The 22,428-nt window shown below is 35.4% G+C and overlaps 2 protein-coding genes across 2 annotated transcripts; both read left to right on the top strand.

Moving 5' to 3' along the window:
* The first annotated feature begins 5,191 nt into the window (after positions 1-5,191).
* Positions 5,192-6,624, top strand: LOC125586036 (DNA topoisomerase 3-alpha-like). Its single transcript, XM_048755819.1, has 2 exons — positions 5,192-5,679; positions 6,609-6,624. Exons 1-2 carry the CDS (start codon positions 5,231-5,233, stop codon positions 6,622-6,624), a joined length of 465 nt encoding a protein of 154 aa, XP_048611776.1. The 5' UTR covers positions 5,192-5,230.
* A 13,718-nt stretch (positions 6,625-20,342) lies between these two features.
* LOC125586035 lies at positions 20,343-21,077 on the top strand. The gene is made up of 2 exons (XM_048755818.1): positions 20,343-20,538; positions 20,752-21,077. The coding sequence occupies exons 1-2, from the start codon at positions 20,343-20,345 to the stop codon at positions 21,075-21,077; spliced, it is 522 nt and encodes a 173-aa protein (XP_048611775.1).
* Positions 21,078-22,428: the final 1,351 nt, after the last annotated feature.

The following is a 22,428-nucleotide window of genomic DNA, read 5'->3' as shown; positions in this document are numbered from 1 at the left end:
TAAAAAACTTAAATGTTCTATTCCATGTCACCAAAATAGTATAGGACACCAATTCTATCTCAACCCTAAAATCTAGATACTAAACCTTATCGCAACCCCATCTTAGCCCCTAAATACTAAACCCTAAACCCTAATCAGTAAACCCTAAACCCAAAATATAAACCATAAATCTAAATATAAACTCTAAACCCAAATAAAATGGAATAAAATAAATAGCATAATACATATTAGTGAAATTATGAAATGCCTATAATTGTATGAAAGAAGTTAATGTTGACCCCAACCATACCCCATCCTCTTCTAAATACTGAAATTAGTATATATAATTCCTTGAAGTTATGGTAGTCATGAATAACGATGACACTGGCACTGATGCAATTAATCAACTTTTGATTTCGGTAACTATTCTATATGAAATTTTCATATTAAGTGTCATTTTAATTTTTAAAATTTGTTTCAGTATAAGTATCGTTTTACATTTTTAATGCGAATATTAAATATATTTTCCAGTTTTTATCCTTAGTTTTAATTCATTATTTAATAAAATCAAACAAAATAATGTATTAAATAAAGGGAAAATAAAAAATTACTAATTTTCTATTTTAGATGCAAAAACCTTAAACGACACTTATTAGGAAATAGATGGAATATTATGTAGTCCATTAATGTAAGACTTCTAGAATTTTGTTATTCACTCACTCTTTGTAAACCTAAATGTAATGATATTTACATTATTAGCGAAAAACTACTTTTTCTGTTCATTTTAGTTGTATATTTAGAAAACATTTAATTTTTATATTTTCAAAATAAAAAAAAATCATCATTAACTACATATCTATTCATATTTCAACCAATAGAAAAATAAACTGGAGAATATTGTTAATAAATTTTGCATCAAAATTTTAGAACAACACTTATTTTGAAACAAAAATTTACTCTACAACGACAATTAAACTGAAACGGAGAAAGTATTATTTAGTATTTAACATTTATAGCAGTTGATGACAAAAATATACAAGTGATCTTGAAATTGAAAATGACGCAACAAAACAACGTTTGATTCAGAACTCTTCTGTAAGATTGACACACACAAAGATGTGATTATACATACGTTACAAATAAAAATGGTATGTAAATTAGGGCCGAAGCCCGCAGCCCGAATCCGCTCAGCCCTAAATTACCGGGCTTGGACTTAGTTTTATACGCCCAAAAAATTGAGCTTTTCGGGCTAAGCCCGTTTGAGCTTTGGGTTTTTTAGGCCTAAACCCGTTTGGGCTAGGGCCGGCCCAAAAACCCGAAATTTTATACTTTAGCTTAAATATTATCGTTTTTTCAATCAAAACTATTATTAGTATTGACATATAATTTTAATATTTTAATCCAAACTCTAATAAAGAAAATATAAAAGTTGTTAATGCATTTTATTGTTTGATCATTACAAGTGTCTCATTTTAAATTTTGCAAATGTACCTTATTTTTTCATGTACAACATGTTTTTTTTTATATTTCAAACTAAAAAGTATGAAACTTTTGACCATGTTTATCATAAATTTTGTTCTCTTATATGTTTAGTTATAATTTATATTTGATTATTTAAGTCTTATTAACTTTAGTTTGTTTAAAACATATGAAAAAGTTAGTTTCAAAAAAAAAAAAACATATGAAAAAGTTAAAAAAAAAGAAGTAAAACATTTTTGATAAAGAAAAAAAGTTAAAACTCAATTTATATTTTAAAACAAAAAATGAAATTATTTTTTAATGAAAAATCACATGTATTAAAACGATAGAAGTAATAATGACAAATTATTTTTCAAAAAATCCAAAAAAAACCCGAAAACCCTTATAGCCCTATAAGGACCGGGCCGAGCTAATTTTAAGCCCCAAATATTTTAAGCTCACGGTGAGAAAGCATTATATGCAAGGATGAGAGAAAATTCTGCTCTAGTGTCATAACTATTTTATATTTTTATTGGTGAGTGGCGACTAACATCAAGGTTCGAGGCATGTAAATATATGTAAAATAAATATGCTATTTAACATTAACCAACAATGATTAAACTAAGTCGAGCTCTGAGTTTCTAACCTCCTATAGATTTCAAACATTTCACAACCATAATTTAGTTTGTTGTGAATATAATCAAGGTCACTAAAGCAAATCCACTTAGAAAAAATGACTTATATTTCAAACATGATATTATTAGTGGTGATTCGGGATATAAGAGAAGATTAAACAAATTATATATCTAAAATTTTCAAGATTTATCAAATTTCATTGTGTTGTGTGGATAAAGTAGGATAGGGATTTTCAAAATAGTACGAGTTTTCTAAATCTATGTCAAACTATCGAATCAAAACGTAAATTTGGATCCACTATATGAGTGGAGCCGTAGTTTTGTTTCGTTGCTGGAACAATTTGTGTAAATAGTACAAAACACAATGAATAATTTGTCTTTTGGATAGATATGAGTAAAACTAAAATATAAAATATTGTTGTTCCATTTTTAACCATACTAAATCAAGCGTTATTTTTATATATAGTATTTGCTATTTTAAACCCAAAAAATCATTCAAAGGGTTGATACAAACTAATTAATTGAACCAAATTTTTCTTTTTACTCGTGATCTAGTTAGTACAAACCAAATAGCTAAGATGTATATAAATATATAAAACGAGATACCTTAGAATAATTGAATACCTCTGCCCGAGCCACGAGTGTTTGTGTCCAGGCTCAACCCCCAGGGGAAGCAAAGGAAGCATGGGCTTCCGATTCTCAAAAATATAAATTAAATTCGTTAATTTTTTTCAAAAGTCTCTTTAGTCTAGTGGTGTAAATCATCTAACCATTACTCTAGCAGCCTAAGTTCGAACTATGAATATGCCATTGTCACAGTCTTTTTTTCTTAGTTAGCTTGTGGTCTTTAAATAGTCAGGACCGAACTCAGGCTACTGAATGTAAATATAGATGATTTACACCACTAGACTAAAAAGACTTATGGAAAAATAACCGAATTTTAGTTTATATTATTTGAGGGTCGGAAACTCATACTTCCTCAGCTTACACTCGAGGTCGAACCGGGGTCTTGTGGAAGTCAGTGCCGCTACTGTCTGTGTCCCTATAATATCATACGTTTTTCACTTGTTTTGGCTCAAAGGAAAAATTGCAACAAACTTATTCCGTTTTGCTGATACGGCATGCTCTCATTGGGTATATGAAACTCAATCACACCGTACACTAACAAAACAATACAAAATTTTGAAACTGCTTTATTGACCTTAAGTGGGTGGCTATGGTCAATAGAATTTCCACTTGTCTTTGCGACAAATACTGGTTTGCTTTTTTAAGAGCTTTTGGTTTGAAAATTGAGTTAAGGAATTAACAGGACTCAATCTATGTATAAGCTGTCTCGTCTCGAGTGATATTTCATTTTTTGTATGACTTAAATAGGATCTAATCCGAAACCCTACCAAATTATATCCAAGAGAGAACAGTCAAATGGTGGAGATTCAAAATCGGTGTAGAGAAATCAATAATTCTTGATGTATTGGATTAGGATATAAGTTGTATAGTGTGGAGTAGATTAATACATTTAGTTAGAGATTATGCGTGATCCAGAAACATGAATTGATCTGAACCGCCAAAATTAGCTTGATCATGTCCACCTTTGGGCTAATTTGTTTTTTTTCTTGTTCAAGATTTTATTATTTTGCACCTTGCTCAACCTAATCCTAACTAATTAGATATTAAGGATTTAAATAATAAAATTTACGGATTCAAATGATATGATCCCATTATGTCTTAGCCCTTAGGAATAGTTGGGCTATGTCTAACTGGATTTAAGCTGGTGACTAAAATCATAAAGGTTTAGATTACTCATTTTTGTTTCCCTCGCTTGGGTTTTTTTAGTTTTCTTTCATTGTTTGTTCAAGATCTAGGATAGTTTTTACCGGGTTATATTTAATTAACTATTTGGGAACCTTTTATTTACCATTACCCACTTATATAGATTCAAATGGCAATGATATCGTTTTGTAAGATAAGAGTTGGATAAGGAAGTAGCTAGGTCAAAAGAATATGTGGATGAGAGAGAATCGGCGTCTTGTTTGTAATTTTGTTGGCGACAAAGGATGAGAGAGAAAGTGGTGAATAGGGTTTTGAATACGATTCAAGCTAGAGAATTGTTTTTTTTTGAGAAATTGATTCGAGAGAATAGTTGCTGTTTCAGGACTCGCATTGAGAGGTCCACATGGTGAGCAATGTAAATGTCTGAATTTTATGGATCTTTCCGAAACCTTGGATTTCGACAAAAACATCCACTCAAATCTCAATGTGTTTGTCTGTGACTTACTTACGTAATGTTCTCTCTTGCATGTCCATTTGCGCCACGTTATCCAGCTGGTTCTCACGTTTGCGATTATTTGATCACAATGTAGATTATTATGCGTGACATGTCTGTTGGATAATTCCAATTGACTTGAGGAGCAAGTTAACTCATTAAAGTGAAGTTTGATGGGTTAAGGAAAAAGGAAAACATATCGAGTTTAAAAATGTTTCCATATTATTATTAGGAAAAGATGCAGCTTCGCTCTTAGAAAAAGATGTAGCTTCTTCATATATAAAGAGTTCTCATGGACAGATGTTCCATCAAAAGAAACACATTGAAAGGTTTAGTTTTGAGAGAGTTTCTAAATCTAATAAGAAGAGAAGTTCTTATAATCTTTGTGTTTGTTCAACTTTAATTGGTATCAGAGCTCCAGGTTTCGAAGGTCGTTTACAAGAGGAGTTGTAACTTCGATCAAAACATGAGAGACGATTCTCAAGCACGTGATAAAGGTCTTGAGATGAAGAAGGACATACGATGTCCGATGCTAACATCGACCAACTACACCGTATGGTCGATGCGAATGAAAGTGATGCTTCGTTTATACGAAGTTTGGGATACAATTGATCCAGGGAGTAACGATGCAAAGAAGAACAATATGGCGATTGCTCTAATCTTTCAATCAGTCCCGGAGGCGCTAATACTTCAGATTGGAGAACATGATACATCGAAGAAGATTTGGGAAGCTATCAAATCCCGTAACCTAGGTGCTGATCGCGTGAGAGAAGCAAGGTTACAAACTTTGATGTCTGAATTCGACAAACTGAAGATGACAGACACAGACACGGTGGATGACTACGCAGGAAAACTTTCAGGCTTAGCATCGAGAGCAGCCGCGTTAGGAGAGATAATGGAAGCATCAAAGCTGGTAAAGAAGTTTCTGAAGGGACTTCCAAGAACGAAGTTCATTCACATCGTAGCTTCGTTAGAACAAGTGTTGGATCTAAATTCAACGGGATTCGAAGACATTGTTGGGAGATTGAAGGCTTTCGAAGAACGCATCAAAGAAGAAACCCAAGATGAAGATCAATCGAAGCTAATGTTTGTAAAGAATGATGCACAAGGTCGTGGAAGCCATAGCAACTCGCGAGGAAGAGGCAGAGGTAGAGGTTATGGTGGAAGAGGAAGAGGACAAGGAAGGTCTAATGGTTCTGATGGTCATAACAAAGGAGGAGAAGCTTCAGACAAGACCAAGAAGGACTACTCTAAGGTTAGATGTTGGCGATGCGACAAGATGGGGCACTTCGTGTCACATTGTCCTACACGACCAAGAGAAGAAGCTAACCTAACGGAAACACAAGAAGCAGATGCATTATATATGCATGAAGTAGTATTCCTCAACGAAGAGAGAGTGTTTCCTAAGAGGTTTGATGTATCCGATGGAAATACGAGTATATGGTACCTTGACAATGGTGCAAGTAACCATATGACAGGCAAGAGAGAGTTCTTCTCAAACCTAGATGAGAGCATCAAAGGCAAAGTCAAATTCGGTGATGGATCAAATGACGAGATTGTTGGGAAAGGTTCGATCACGTTCATCGGAAAAACAGGGGAGAGAAGAGCACTCAAAGATATCTACTACATCCCAAGTCTTAAACACAATATCATAAGTCTTGGACAAGCAACCGAGATGGGTTGTGAGGTCAATATGAAAGAAGACTTACTGATGCTGAAAGATCCCCGTGGAAGGCTATTAGTACAAGTCGCAAGGCAACCAAACCGATTGTACAAGACGCCAATGGAGGTTGAATATCCGAAGTGTATTCAAATACAAGAAACTGATGTTACATGGACGTGGCATGCACGGCTAGGACATGTGAACTTTGGAGTCATGAAGAATATGGTAGACAAAGAGATGGTAGTAGGGATGCCTCAGGTGATACACGAGAAAGATGTGTGCAGCGCCTGCTTAGTTGGGAAGCAAACTCGGAAGTCTTTCCCGCCTAAAGCAAAGTATCGAGCATCACACGCATTGGAGTTGGTACATGGTGACTTGTGCGGTCCGATATCACCATCAACACCAGCAAACAATAGATATGTATTTGTCTTAAATGATGATTACTCAAGATATATGTGGACAATGCTGCTAAGAGAGAAGAGTGAAGCATTCGATCGGTTCAAAAAGTTCAAGGAGTACGTGGAGAATCAAACGAAGCTACAACTCAAGACTTTTCGCACCGATAGAGGAGGAGAGTTCACATCTTCTGAGTTCATTCGTTTTTGTGAAGAAAACGGTGTAACTAGACATCTCACCGCACCGTATACACCGCAACAAAACGGTGTGGTTGAGAGAAGAAATAGAACACTAATGGAGATGACTAGAAGTTTGATGAAAGCTATGAAGATACCTAATCAGCTATGGGGAGAAGCAGTACGTCATTCAACGTATCTCATAAACCGCATTGCTACAAAGGCTTTGGAAGACAAGACTCTATACGAAAGCTTGTATGTTAAGAAACCGAACATTGAGCATCTAAGGGTCTTTGGATGTGTAGCTTTTGCAAAAATCAACAGTCCTCATCTCAAGAAGCTGGATGATCGATCAAGGATGGTGATCAACCTAGGCACAGAGCCCAGCTCAAAAGCTTACAGACTCTATGATCCGGTCGCGAAGAAGATAGTTGTTAGTAGAGATGTAATCTTTGACGAGAAGAAAAGTTGGGATTGGTCCACACTATCAAAAAACGTAGACGAAGAACCAGGATCATTTAAGCTTCCTCATATTGATGTTACAGAAGAAGGAGATGGTGATGAGCATCAAGATCACCAACACCACGAAGAGCAAAAAAATAATGAAGAAGAAGAAGCTGTAGACGCAGATGAACAAGAGCAAGTAGTAGAGAACAACGATGCAAACCAAGACCCGCATGTAACATCAAGATATGGTCGTAACATCAGAAAACCAAAGCGGTTCGATGATTACATCCTACTCGCTGAAGTTGAAAGTGGCAGACTCTTGCTCACCATCGATGGTGAACCAGAAAGTTACATCGAAGCTGCAGTAATACAAGCTTGGATCGATGCAATGAAGGCAGAGATCGAATCTATCATCAAAAACAAAACCTGGAAGCTCGTCAAGAAGCCGGCAGGTGTGAAACCGATAGGTTTGAAGTGGATCTATAAGATCAAGAGGAATGCAGATGGAACGGTGATCAAATACAAAGCAAGGCTAGTTGCAAAAGGTTATGTGCAACAACAAGGCATAGACTTCGACGAAGTATTTGCACCAGTTGCTCGGATAGAAACCATACGACTACTCTTGGCGTTAGCAGCAACTAATGGATGGAAGATCCATCACTTAGATGTGAAAACTGCGTTCCTGAATGGAGACTTAAATGAGGATGTATACGTTACTCAACCAGAAGGCTTTGTGGAGAAAGGAAAGGAAGATCATGTGTACAAACTTAGCAAAGCACTATACGGTTTGCGTCAAGCTCCGAGAGCTTGGAACATCAAACTCGATCGTGTTCTCAAGGAGATGGAGTTCACGAAGTGCACCAAGGAACCTGCGGTATATCAAAAGAAACAGAAGGGGGAGCTTCTGATCATAGCTATATACGTTGATGACTTGTTTGTAACAGGGACTTCACTCAACGTTATCAAGCAATTCAAAGATGATATGTCAAGAAGATTTGAGATGTCAGACCTCGGGAAGCTTACATACTATCTTGGTATAGAAGTAACGCAAGGAGCTGATGGCATTCACATCAAACAAGAAGGATACGCGCAAGGTATACTTGTCAAGACGAAGATGGAGTCATGTAACTATACTCATGTTCCGATGCACACGAGTTTGAAAGTATCAAAGGCAGAGGAGGAGCCTGAGATTGATGCAACATTGTATCGAAGCATCATAGGATGCTTAAGGTATCTTCTTCATACACGACCGGACTTGGCGTTTTCGGTTGGTGTATTAAGCAGATATATGCAGAGTCCAAGAGAGAGTCATGGAGAAGCAGTGAAGCATCTAATACGAAACATAAAGGGCACTACAGAGTATGGTCTCTTCTTCAAACGGGATGGAACAACGGAGATTACAGGTTACAGTGACAGCAGCCATAGCATAGACGTTGATGATGGAAGAAGCACTACAGGGTTTATGTTCTACCTAGGAACATCGCCGATCACGTGGACATCGTGCAAGCAACCCACAGTGGCACTCTCTTCATGTGAGGCGGAGTTCATGATAGCTACGGAAGCTGCAAAACAAGCAATTTGGTTAAAGCAGTTGATGGTCGAGATCATGAACAAAGAAGACAAGAAGGTCGTGTTGAAGATTGACAACAAGTCAGCGATAGCCCTCACCAAGAACCCGGTGTTTCACGGTAGAAGCAAACACATACTCTCGAAGTACCATTTCATTCGAGAATGTGTGGAGTTCGACTTTATCGAAGTGAAGCACGTACCTGGAGTGGAACATAAGGCAGACATACTCACTAAGCCATTGGCAAGGATCAAGTTCGAAGCAATGCGCAAGTTCATCGGAGTTAAGAAGATCAACATACCTAAGATTCAAGTTGGAATTAAGGGGGAGAATGTTGGATAATTCCAATTAACTTGAGGAGCAAGTTAACTCATTAAAGTGAAGTTTGATGGGTTAAGGAAAAAGGAAAACATATCGAGGTTAGGAATGTTTCCATATTATTATTAGGAAAAGATGTAGCTTCGCTCTTAGGAAAAGATGTAGCTTCTTCCTATATAAAGAGTTCTCATGGACAGATGTTCCATCAAGAGAAACACATTGAAAGGTTTAGTTTTGAGAGAGTTTCTAAATCTAATAAGAAGAGAAGTTCTTATAATCTTTGTGTTTGTGCAACTTTAATTGGTATCAGAGCTCCAGGTTTCGAAGGTCGTTTACAAGAGGAGTTGTAACTTCGATCAAAACATGAGAGACGATTCTCAAGCACGTGATAAAGGTCTTGAGATGAAGAAGGACATACGATGTCCGATGCTAACATCGACCAACTACACCGTATGGTCGATGCGAATGAAAGTGATGCTTCGTTTATACGAAGTTTGGGATACAATTGATCCAGGGAGTAACGATGCAAAGAAGAACAATATGGCGATTGCTCTAATCTTTCAATCAGTCCCGGAGGCGCTAATACTTCAGATTGGAGAACATGATACATCGAAGAAGATTTGGGAAGCTATCAAATCCCGTAACCTAGGTGCTGATCGCGTGAGAGAAGCAAGGTTACAAACTTTGATGTCTGAGTTCGACAAACTGAAGATGACAGACACAGACACGGTGGATGACTACGCAGGAAAACTTTCAGGCTTAGCATCGAGAGCAGCCGCGTTAGGAGAGATAATGGAAGCATCAAAGCTGGTAAAGAAGTTTCTGAAGGGACTTCCAAGAACGAAGTTCATTCACATCGTAGCTTCGTTAGAACAAGTGTTGGATCTAAATTCAACGGGATTCGAAGACATTGTTGGGAGATTGAAGGCTTTCGAAGAACGCATCAAAGAAGAAACCCAAGATGAAGATCAATCGAAGCTAATGTTTGTAAAGAATGATGCACAAGGTCGTGGAAGCCATAGCAACTCGCGAGGAAGAGGCAGAGGTAGAGGTTATGGTGGAAGAGGAAGAGGACAAGGAAGGTCTAATGGTTCTGATGGTCATAACAAAGGAGGAGAAGCTTCAGACAAGACCAAGAAGGACTACTCTAAGGTTAGATGTTGGCGATGCGACAAGATGGGGCACTTCGTGTCACATTGTCCTACACGACCAAGAGAAGAAGCTAACCTAACGGAAACACAAGAAGCAGATGCATTATATATGCATGAAGTAGTATTCCTCAACGAAGAGAGAGTGTTTCCTAAGAGGTTTGATGTATCCGATGGAAATACGAGTATATGGTACCTTGACAATGGTGCAAGTAACCATATGACAGGCAAGAGAGAGTTCTTCTCAAACCTAGATGAGAGCATCAAAGGCAAAGTCAAATTCGGTGATGGATCAAACGACGAGATTGTTGGGAAAGGTTCGATCACGTTCATCGGAAAAACAGGGGAGAGAAGAGCACTCAAAGATATCTACTACATCCCAAGTCTTAAACACAATATCATAAGTCTTGGACAAGAAACCGAGATGGGTTGTGAGGTCAATATGAAAGAAGACTTACTGATGCTGAAAGATCCCCGTGGAAGGCTATTAGTACAAGTCGCAAGGAAACCAAACCGATTGTACTAGACGCCAATGGAGGTTGAATATCCGAAGTGTATTCAAATACAAGAAACTGATGTTACATGGACGTGGCATGCACGGCTAGGACATGTGAACTTTGGAGTCATGAAGAATATGGTAGACAAAGAGATGGTAGTAGGGATGCCTCAGGTGATACACGAGAAAGATGTGTGCAGCGCCTGCTTAGTTGGGAAGCAAACTCGGAAGTCTTTCCCGCCTAAAGCAAAGTATCGAGCATCACACGCATTGGAGTTGGTACATGGTGACTTGTGCGGTCCGATATCACCATCAACACCAGCAAACAATAGATATGTATTTGTCTTAATTGATGATTACTCAAGATATATGTGGACGATGCTGCTAAGAGAGAAGAGTGAAGCGTTCGATCGGTTCAAAAAGTTCAAGGAGTACGTGGAGAATCAAACGAAGCTACAACTCAAGACTTTTCGCACCGATAGAGGAGGAGAGTTCACATCTTCTGAGTTCATTCGTTTTTGTGAAGAAAACGGTGTAACTAGACATCTCACCGCACCGTATACACCGCAACAAAACGGTGTGGTTGAGAGAAGAAATAGAACACTAATGGAGATGACTAGAAGTTTGATGAAAGCTATGAAGATACCTAATCAGCTATGGGGAGAAGCAGTACGTCATTCAACGTATCTCATAAACCGCATTGCTACAAAGGCTTTGGAAGACAAGACTCTATACGAAAGCTTGTATGTTAAGAAACCGAACATTGAGCATCTAAGGGTCTTTGGATGTGTAGCTTTTGCAAAAATCAACAGTCCTCATCTCAAGAAGCTGGATGATCGATCAAGGATGGTGATCAACCTAGGCACAGAGCCCAGCTCAAAAGCTTACAGACTCTATGATCCGGTCGCGAAGAAGATAGTTGTTAGTAGAGATGTAATCTTTGACGAGAAGAAAAGTTGGGATTGGTCCACACTATCAAAAAACGTAGACGAAGAACCAGGATCATTTAAGCTTCCTCATATTGATGTTACAGAAGAAGGAGATGGTGATGAGCATCAAGATCACCAACACCACGAAGAGCAAAACAATAATGAAGAAGAAGAAGCTGTAGACGCAGATGAACAAGAGCAAGTAGTAGAGAACAACGATGCAAACCAAGACCCGCATGTAACATCAAGATATGGTCGTAACATCAGAAAACCAAAGCGGTTCGATGATTACATCCTACTCGCTGAAGTTGAAAGTGGCAGACTCTTGCTCACCATCGATGGTGAACCAGAAAGTTACATCGAAGCTGCAGTAATACAAGCTTGGATCGATGCAATGAAGGCAGAGATCGAATCTATCATCAAAAACAAACCTGGAAGCTCGTCAAAAAGCCGGCAGGTGTGAAACCGATAGGTTTGAAGTGGATCTATAAGATCAAGAGGAATGCAGATGGAACGGTGATCAAATACAAAGCAAGGCTAGTTGCAAAAGGTTATGTGCAACAACAAGGCATAGACTTCGACGAAGTATTTGCACCAGTTGCTCGGATAGAAACCATACGACTACTCTTGGCGTTAGCAGCAACTAATGGATGGGAGATCCATCACTTAGATGTGAAAACTGCGTTCCTGAATGGAGACTTAAATGAGGATGTATACGTTACTCAACCAGAAGGCTTTGTGGAGAAAGGAAAGGAAGATCATGTGTACAAACTTAGCAAAGCACTATACGGTTTGCGTCAAGCTCCGAGAGCTTGGAACATCAAACTCGATCGTGTTCTCAAGGAGATGGAGTTCACGAAGTGCACCAAGGAACCTGCGGTATATCAAAAGAAACAGAAGGGGGAGCTTCTGATCATAGCTATATACGTTGATGACTTGTTTGTAACAGGGACTTCACTCAACGTTATCAAGCAATTCAAAGATGATATGTCAAGAAGATTTGAGATGTCAGACCTCGGGAAGCTTACATACTATCTTGGTATAGAAGTAACGCAAGGAGCTGATGGCATTCACATCAAACAAGAAGGATACGCGCAAGGTATACTTGTCAAGACGAAGATGGAGTCATGTAACTATACTCATGTTCCGATGCACACGAGTTTGAAAGTATCAAAGGCAGAGGAGGAGCCTGAGATTGATGCAACATTGTATCGAAGCATCATAGGATGCTTAAGGTATCTTCTTCATACACGACCGGACTTGGCGTTTTCGGTTGGTGTATTAAGCAGATATATGCAGAGTCCAAGAGAGAGTCATGGAGAAGCAGTGAAGCATCTAATACGATACATAAAGGGCACTACAGAGTATGGTCTCTTCTTCAAACGGGATGGAACAACGGAGATTACAGGTTATAGTGACAGCAGCCATAGCATAGACGTTGATGATGGAAGAAGCACTACAGGGTTTATGTTCTACCTAGGAACATCGCCGATCACGTGGACATCGTGCAAGCAACCCACAGTGGCACTCTCTTCATGTGAGGCGGAGTTCATGACAGCTACGGAAGCTGCAAAACAAGCAATTTGGTTAAAGGAGTTGATGGTCGAGATCATGAACAAAGAAGACAAGAAGGTCGTGTTGAAGATTGACAACAAGTCAGCGATAGCCCTCACCAAGAACCCGGTGTTTCACGGTAGAAGCAAACACATACTCTCGAAGTACCATTTCATTCGAGAATGTGTGGAGTTCGACTTTATCGAAGTGAAGCACGTACCTGGAGTGGAACATAAGGCAGACATACTCACTAAGCCATTGGCAAGGATCAAGTTCGAAGCAATGCGCAAGTTCATCGGAGTTAAGAAGATCAACATACCTAAGATTCAAGTTGGAATTAAGGGAGAGAATGTTGGATAATTCCAATTAACTTGAGGAGCAAGTTAACTCATTAAAGTGAAGTTTGATGGGTTAAGGAAAAAGGAAAACATATCGAGGTTAGGAATGTTTCCATATTATTATTAGGAAAAGATGTAGCTTCGCTCTTAGGAAAAGATGTAGCTTCTTCTTATATAAAGAGTTCTCATGGAGAGATGTTCCATCAAGAGAAACACATTGAAAGGTTTAGTTTTGAGAGAGTTTCTAAATCTAATAAGAATATAAGTTCTTATAATCTTTGTGTTTGTGCAACTTTAAATGTCAACAGCTCATTGGTCTCCAATCAAAAACTTTAATCTGCTACGTTCGCGTTACCCAACCAAAAAAAAAAACTATTGATCAATTTGGTTCTCTCTTTTTTTTTTCTTGCTTTCCATCATCGTAACCTACATTACACATGTATAGACTGGCGGTATACTATATCCCAATGGATATTTTATGAATAGTATTTATAGGAAATATATAAATATATATATCAATACTATTAAAACATAACCAAAACTTAGACCTAACATTACTAGAATTTGTGATATTACCAAGTTTGGACATTCATATTAAATATGCTTCCTAATATATTGCATAAAAACTTAATTATTCAACTAATTCAACTAAATATTTAAATATTTTTAAAAAACACCTGAAATATATTTATACAGATTATTTTAAGATTGCAATCTAAGAAAATCTTACTATATCGTTTTTATAAGAAAAATATAAATATACAGTTTTTAAAATATTGAAACTGTATAAATATCTATAATTAAATAATTTCATAATTATTGTTAAATATTATATACTAGTATTAATTAAATTTAAAATTATATACACAAGATAAAATTAATAGTGTATATATAAATCTTTTCACATTAAATTAAATAATATTATTATTATATAAGTTAAATTATTAATTACTTTGTAAACTATAAAAATAAATTAAAGTTTATATACACAGAAAATAACAAAATTTCATAAATTTTATAATATACATTAATTTATAAAAAATCTATTAAAAGTAAATATCAAATCAATGATAGTTAATTATGATTTTAAAAAAAAAAATTAGATATCAATATCTTATATATATATATATATATATATATATATATGTTTACTTGATAAAGGTAAAATATTAAAATTTAAATAATATTAATATTATTTTATTATATAGTGGAACGGGAAGCTGATATTTTTATGATTATACATTTTATGAATTAATTTATCAATCTTAAAATATACAAATCAAATGCAAGACGATTTTAAAACAAATTAACTTAATTAACTTAATTATTTTATAAAAATAAAATTTAACCAATGAGATATATGTTATTTATATTATTTATCTTATAAAGCACACAAATTTTGCTTTGGTTCATAGTAAAGTAAAATAAATGTGAGACACACCATATGAACGAATTATCCTTTTTGATTATTACATAGTTATATAAAATTATATTTTTCTATAGAATATTAAAATAAAAATATAATTGATATGAACATATATTATCACGTAAGAAAAAATATTAAAAATCAGTGCAACACATATAAATTTAAAATGATTACTTTATTCAAAGCAATTTTTTTTTTAAAATTATTATATTATTTTATAATACGGTTGGTTAATATAATAACTATAGATATGTTTTTTTTTTGGAATTTGTTATAAAATTTATCTTCCTAGATATCAAATATTTGAACATATTAACATCCCAAATTTACGCTTTCGCTTTATTCCACAAGTTTAAGACTGAAATCCAAACTTATATATATGTAATAAAACTAAAAATGACATTTCTAGTAAAGTATCTTTATATATTTTAAAAATATTTAAATTAAAAAACCTATCTATAATAGTGATTATAATTTTTCTTATAATTTAAAACTTAATTATTAAGAACTAATTAAAATAAATAATGTACATGAATTTATATATATATATATATATATATATATAAATATAAAACTTAAAATACATAAATTATGGACGAAACTATAATTTCTATTAAATAAATTTTGTGAACAAAACAAAAGGCTGATCTAAATCTAGTATATATATTATAATTGTAGTAGTACTGATCTCAATTAAGCTAAAACGCAAACTAATCAACTAAACATGTTGAAAGCTGAATCTCAATGTTGTTACTTTAGATATCTATATTGGATAAGAGACATCTTGATGATTTTTTTTTTTTGTAGCTAGTGGAATATATGTTACCTGTCTTTACACCTACATGAATGTTCTTATACCTGAACGTTCTTAATTTCTTTTTCTTATTTTGTTAATCCCCTTCTATTTCTGAATATGCACACTATCATCATGGCTATTTGGGTTATTATGAATAGTAGTGAGTAGTTTCTTTGAGATTTTAGATTAGGGGGTTAAGGGTGATTAAATGTTGATTAATGATGTTTAGGGCTTAAACTACAATTGATCTTTTTTATCTGAGGAAATTATGATATATTTGATCTTGCTAATCAATATTTGGAACTTGAGTTTTTTCATACATGGAAGATGTTTGTTAAATGTTTAAATGAATTTTATAAGTGATTTATATACTTTATATACTTAGCCGATGAAAACTAATGATTAAAATACTTATTGGCTAACTAATATGATTTTCTTATGATTACTTATTATGTTGAATGCCTTACAAGTGTAGAGATAAATTTTCATGAAAGTGTATTACTTAAGTGGCTGTTTATAGATTTAGAAATTAACATTGATAGATTGAAATTACATCATGGATTAGCAAATAGCAGTCTGGGAAATAGTCACCCAAGTCACTAACTTGACCTAAAGGTAATTTAGTTTATTTGCATGCATGTCATTAGTTTAGTTTTTCATTTACTTCTTTGTTTGTTATAGTTTTGAATTGCGTTTAACTAAACTTCCTTTACTTGCTTTTGTTCCTTGGTTCAGGGTCTGACCGGTTCAAACGCATCGGTTGCGGGTGCGGTTGCGGAATGCGGGTGCGGTTGCGGATGCGGGAGTTTGCGGTTTCAAGCATTATTAAGTGTTCCGTATGACTGGCACAATGTTTATAAATTGTTGCGTCTGCGGATCATTTTTTACTCGTTTACCCACATATGCAAAAATTAATTAATAAAAAAATATTTAATAGACAAAAAGCTAATTACAAAAATGATAATTTTAAAACCCAATAATAAAATAATAAATATAAAATTTATATTTATAAATCATATTATTATAATAAATATAAGAATTATATTTATAAAATCTTAGTATAAAACTTATATATATATATATATATATATATTAGTATTTATATCATCTCAATTTTTAAAAGTTATTAAAAATCATTTATTTTTATATTTATATAACTTTTACAAAAGTTAAAGAGAATTTTACATTTCCGCAGCCGCAAACACTAACTGGAAACAATTTTTGATTTTGAAAGATTTAGAGCAGTGTAAAACGGTTTGCAGCTTTTTGTGATTGTTGTAAAACGCAAGCAGTCGCTACCAATAACAAAAACTGCGTTTGCGGGTGGTAACAGAGAAACCAGTCAGATCCTTAGTATGCTTTAGTCATCTAGTGTAAGTTGTTCTTAGTTAAGTGAAAATATTTGAATTTAACTTATTTATTTAAGATTAAGCATTTACATGCATTCCCAGTGAATTAGGTATTTACCCTTGAAGATTAATCCTCAAGTATTGTAATGGCATATGCTTCAACATATCACTACGCCACACACCATTAATTTGTCAGCTCAATAATATTTTGCTGGTGTTAGTTATATATAAGACAGATATGGAGCAGAGGACAATCTTTACTGCTTCTTTTAGGCATAATATATACCGGGCTGGCACTCACCGTACTATACATTATAAATCTCACAACAGTTTTTTCTTGGTGGAAGCTTTTAAATAGTGCTAACTTAAGTTACATATATCACACTTTAATTTATAATTCCTTTTTATATAATTTATATTCTATTTAAAATAACACGGCCATTTGTTTATTTTTCACAACTTTATGTGCATTTTTCGATTCATCAATCATGCTATACAAGTGCTACAAAATGCATCTTGATATAAAAGTAACCATAAACTAAGAAAAATATAGATATTTGGAAGATTATGGAAACTATAATATGACTAAAGTGTTTTTTGGCAAAAAATAGTAGTGATGGCGGGCCATGAATCACGTGGATAAAGCGTGGGATGGAAATGAGAAAAAAAACAAATGGAGAAGAGAGAAAAGCTGATTTTACAAATCTCCTCTAATCCTTTCTCAGCCAATTATGATCAATCTCCCACGTGGGACTTCTGGCCCATGCATACACATCATATTTCAACTATTCACTCGTTTGTCTTCTTCTTTTTTGGGTGATCTTCTTCTATATATGAGTGTCTATCTCCACAAGTGGCTTTTAGAGAAGACACTCGTTTGAGTTGTAGTGTTAATACTAGGGTTTCTATTACCAATGGCTGATTCTTCTTCTGCTTCTTACATTCACATGGTAATATGTTTATATGATTCAAGAACTCCGTATGTTTTTAGCAAAAAAAAAAAAAAACTCCGTATGCACTCTTTGATAGGCGATTCTATTTGTGGTTTATTTATATCTCAATATCTTTGGACCATGCGTTTATATATGTACAGGTGCACCACATGATAGAAAAATGTTTGATCTTCAACATGAGCAAAGAAGAGTGCGTGGAAGCTCTCTCTACGCATGCAAATATCACTCCTGTCATCACCTCTACTGGTTTTCCTCTCTCTCCTTTTCTTAATTATACCATCATGTAGAATTTCATTTTGCCATATAATACCTACATATATGTTTTCCGAGAGTGATCGATCTTTGGATGTTTTGCATTATTATAAGTGCTCATGTGTAATTCAAAGACTAGTAATATAAAGTGCCTTTAACATACAAAATTACAATTTGCTTACATATATAGAAAATAATAAACTACGTGCAACCTGTATATATTCAAATCGATTTTGTGCAATAGATTAATTTTCAATCTGTTTCCCCATAATAAATTGAATGTTTTACAGTTTGGAAGGAGTTGGAGAAAGAGAACAAGGAGTTCTTCAAGGCCTATGAAGAGAGGCAAAGCAAACAAGAGCAAATGTCGGAGGAAGAGACAACCCAGTTGATCCAGAAGATAATATCGGATTCATCTAAAGAATCCGACGACTGATCGCGATGTTCGTTAGATCTCAAAAACCTTATATAGTTTATATCTATGAATCTCATTAAAACGTTTTCATGCATGTTACATGTATACCATTTTCTACGACGTAAAAAAAAAAAAAAAAAAAAAAAACCATTTTCTACTATATTCTCACCGGTCCATGCAATAAGAGAATTGTTATCGCGGGCTCTTGAGCCGCGTATCTTGTTTTTTTAGAATTAAAAAAAATAAAAATTACCTAATTAAAGAGGATACTAGCTTAATGAAGGCACACAAGAGACGTTTGTTGTGCACACGTGTCATAATATCAACCCTCTCTTTCGCTCTCCACCAAAGCCTCCTCTCTCTTTTTCTCGTGTCTCCTCGACGACTCCGAAGGCATCTGGTAATCTCTCCTCGGCGATGACCTCTCTGCGACGGAATCAACCGATGATGAGTCGTCGATGGAATCAGCCGGCGTTTCTAGCGGTTGAATCGTCGTTTCTGTCGCTCTCCTCGACGCCTCCGTCTCTCTCTCTATCTCCTCGACGACGACGCCTCCGCGTCTCTCTGGCTCTCCTCGACGGCTCACCTCGACGAAATCAAATCCAAAGGTAAGGCTATGTATTTGTCCTTTAAAGTCTGAATCCTTCTTTGTTATTTTGATTCGTTTGTTGTGTTGCATGCGTATCTTGTCTTTGTTTATATATCTGTCTTGGATTCAACAGAAGAAGTCTCTTGTGTTTGTTTATGTCTGTGTCTTGATTCAACAGATGATGGCTTCTTGTGTTAGATGTCTGATCTGTTAGATGTTAATAGGATTGTGGTCTGGAACGAATTGCATTAGAGGATTGTGTGTTGATATATCGATCAGTTCTGATTCATTTTGGTTGTCTCTGTATTTGTTTCTCTAGATGGACGGATCCAGAGGCATGAAGCTTCTTCAAAGAAGGTCACAGAACAATTACACTACAGGTACATCTTCTACCTTTGATCTGTTTCAATGTTTGTAGGATTCTGGTCTGAATTGTGTCTAATCTCGTCTGGTTTGAAATAAATTCATGGTGATTAATGAGTTAGGTAGAAGAATTGATTGTGGTCTGGAACGAATTGCATTACAGGATTGTGTGTTGATATATTACTAATTTCTAATTCATTTTATTTTGTATCTCTCTTTGTTTCTCTAGATGGACGGATCCAGAGGCATGAAGCTTCTTCAAAGAATATCACCGAACAATTGCAATACAGGTACAGCTTCTACCTTTGTTCTGTTTCAATGTTTGTAGGATTCTGGTCTGAATTGTGTCTACTCTCGTCTGGTTTGATATACATTTATTGTGATTAATGAGTTAGGTAGAAGAATTGATTGTGAATCTCGTCTGGTTAGGTTGAAATAGATGCTTAACTGTGGTTAATGACTTATAGCTTTATGTCAACTCGAATTGGTTGTGAAAGTAAAACTGTGTTTATACTTTCTGTCTTCCATAAAGAGATAGCAGAGTTTAATGTAGAGGAAGGTCGGTTGGTTGAGTTGAATGCATCTTCCTTCTATAAACTCTGTCCTTCTTCTCCTTCTTGAACACATTACAAACTGTGTTCTTCTCTTCTAAATCCAAGACATTGTCTTCTCTGTCTTTTTCCTTTTCTATCTCTCTTCTTCACAATTTCGGATATGGATTACAATCCATATATGCAGCCACCAAACTTTGTTGACCTTCTTAATAGTCAACAAGAGAGTGTGTTTAGTTTAGGAGAAGATATTGTCCAAGAAGCTGCACACTGCGAACAAGATGGTCCTCCAGAGCGCAAAGAAAGAAGGACTTGGACACACAGATGATGTGGTGCTCATCAGCTCGTGGTTAAACACGAGCAAAGATCCGGTTGTAGAGAATAAGCAAAAGTCTGTTGCCTTCTGGAAAAGAATTGTAACGTACTTCAATGATAGTCCGAAACTGGCTGGGTGTGAAAATAGAGAGGCTACCCACTGTACGCAAAGGTGGCACAAGATGAATGACTTAGTATGTAAGTTTTGTGGTGCTTATGAGGCAGCAATGAGAGAGAAGAGTAGTGGGTAAAATGAAAATGATGTTCTCAAACTTGCCCACGAAATCTTCTTCAATAACCATAAAAAGAAGTTCACCTTTGAACATGCTTAGAAGGAGCTTCAAAATGACCAAAAGTGGTGTGATCTCTCTACAGCTAGACATGATGGAAGCTCCAAAAAGAGGAAGTGTGAGGAAGGTTCACAGTCTGCAAGCTCCAAAGGAAATGAAACTGACAGTGCTCTAGATGATGAAGGAACCACTCGCCCTCCGGGTGTTAAGGCTTCAAAAGGCCGTGGTAAAAAGCCCGTGGAGCTGTCTGATTTTAAGACTGTGTGGAGCATTAAGAAGCAATATTTGGATATGAAGGAGAGGCTGTCGAAGATTAAGCTCCTTGACAGTCTCATTGGAAAACAAGGACCCTTAGCAGATTATGAAGAAGCTCTGAAGAAGAAGCTCGTTGATGAGCTGATGTCTAATTAGTTTAAGTATGTCTTGTTCTGTTTAGGTGTGTCTTGAACTGCTTAGATATGTTGTTCTTGTTCTGAAGATGAAGCTGTGTAGTTAAAGTCTGTTGTTCTTGTTAGCTAAGATCGGATATAAATGTTATTGCATTTTGTTAATTTTCTTTTTAGCTAAGATCGGATATAAATGTTATTGCATTGTGTTAATTTTCTTGTTAGCTAAGATCGGATATAAATGTTATTGCATTGTGTTATTTTCACTGTCTCATGTTATCTCTTGTGTTGTTTTCAGGTCAAGACGAGTGTGGCATTGTAGATTCACGGAGTAGACAAAGTCACGGGCCAAGAAGAGTGTGACGTTGTATTCTTGTGTTGTGTCAGTTCACGGATTGTAAAACTTTTGTTGTTGGCATTGTGTATCACCTGTCTAGTGGAAGCTTTGTTGTGTTTTGTTGTGTCACGGATTGTATAACTTTTTATCTTGTGTTGTGTCACGGATTTGTAAAAATTTTGTTGTCTTGTGAACCAAGTTTTATATATAGTTTGCATTCTCTCATTCTCTCATTCTCTCATTCTCACCAAACATAACAATCAAAACAATATCATCTTCTCTCCTTCTCACCGAGAACGAGTCATCTCCTCTCATTCTCACCAAACAAAAGAATCAAAAACAATATCATCTTCTCTTTATCAAGACGCTAGGAGAAGAAGAAGACGAATAAAGAAAGAAGTGTACTGTGTGAGCACAAAAACAATGCAAGATTTTTTGTCTCATGGAATTCTGGAATTTTTTGTCGCATGGGACAAAACTAACACAAGACCAACACGCAGATCTATGATCAACAGCAGAACATATATAGGTTCATACTGTAGTCAGAAAATTCACTTATACAACTTATTTCGAGAGAGAGATAGAGAATATTATTTGTCAAAAAAGAGAGATAGAGAATATTATATACTCACTTATACAACTTATTTCAAGAGAGAGAAAGAGAATATTAGCTTACAAAAAAAAAAGAGAGAATATTCTTTTTTTTTTTGAGCAACGAGAGAGAATACTATATTCAGAAAATTTCACTATTTTCCCGTTTTTCTGTATTATTGAGAAGAAAAATCATCCACAACTACCTATCCATGCTTAATCATCCAGCAAGCTATTTCCACTGTCATCCATCCACAGACATGTATACATTCGACCGTTGGAGACATGCAAATGACTTTGGAAGTTGTGCATTATCTCTTTACTCAAGAAGCTTGCATGTTGTATGTATTTATTATTATGTTCAGATCTAAATTAGTTTAAATATGTTTTATAACCAAAATTTACAAGTTAAGGAAATCATTCTCTCCTTCTCTCTCTTAAATATCTA

This window comes from Brassica napus, chromosome C4 (genome assembly GCF_020379485.1).
Source record: "Brassica napus cultivar Da-Ae chromosome C4, Da-Ae, whole genome shotgun sequence".
Lineage (NCBI taxonomy): Eukaryota > Viridiplantae > Streptophyta > Magnoliopsida > Brassicales > Brassicaceae > Brassica > Brassica napus.
Note: the sequence above shows the minus strand (reverse complement) of the source record. Positions and strands in the feature narration are given on the sequence as shown.

Coding starts and splice junctions, on each gene's coding strand:
- LOC125586036 (XM_048755819.1), top strand. CDS start 5,231: ATGGAAGCATCAAAGCTGGTAAAGAAGTTTCTGAAGGGACTTCCAAGA.
- LOC125586035 (XM_048755818.1), top strand. CDS start 20,343: ATGGTCCTCCAGAGCGCAAAGAAAGAAGGACTTGGACACACAGATGAT. Junction 20,539..20,751: donor AAATAGAGAGGCTACCCACT/GTACGCAAAGGT, acceptor ATCTCTCTACAG/CTAGACATGATGGAAGCTCC.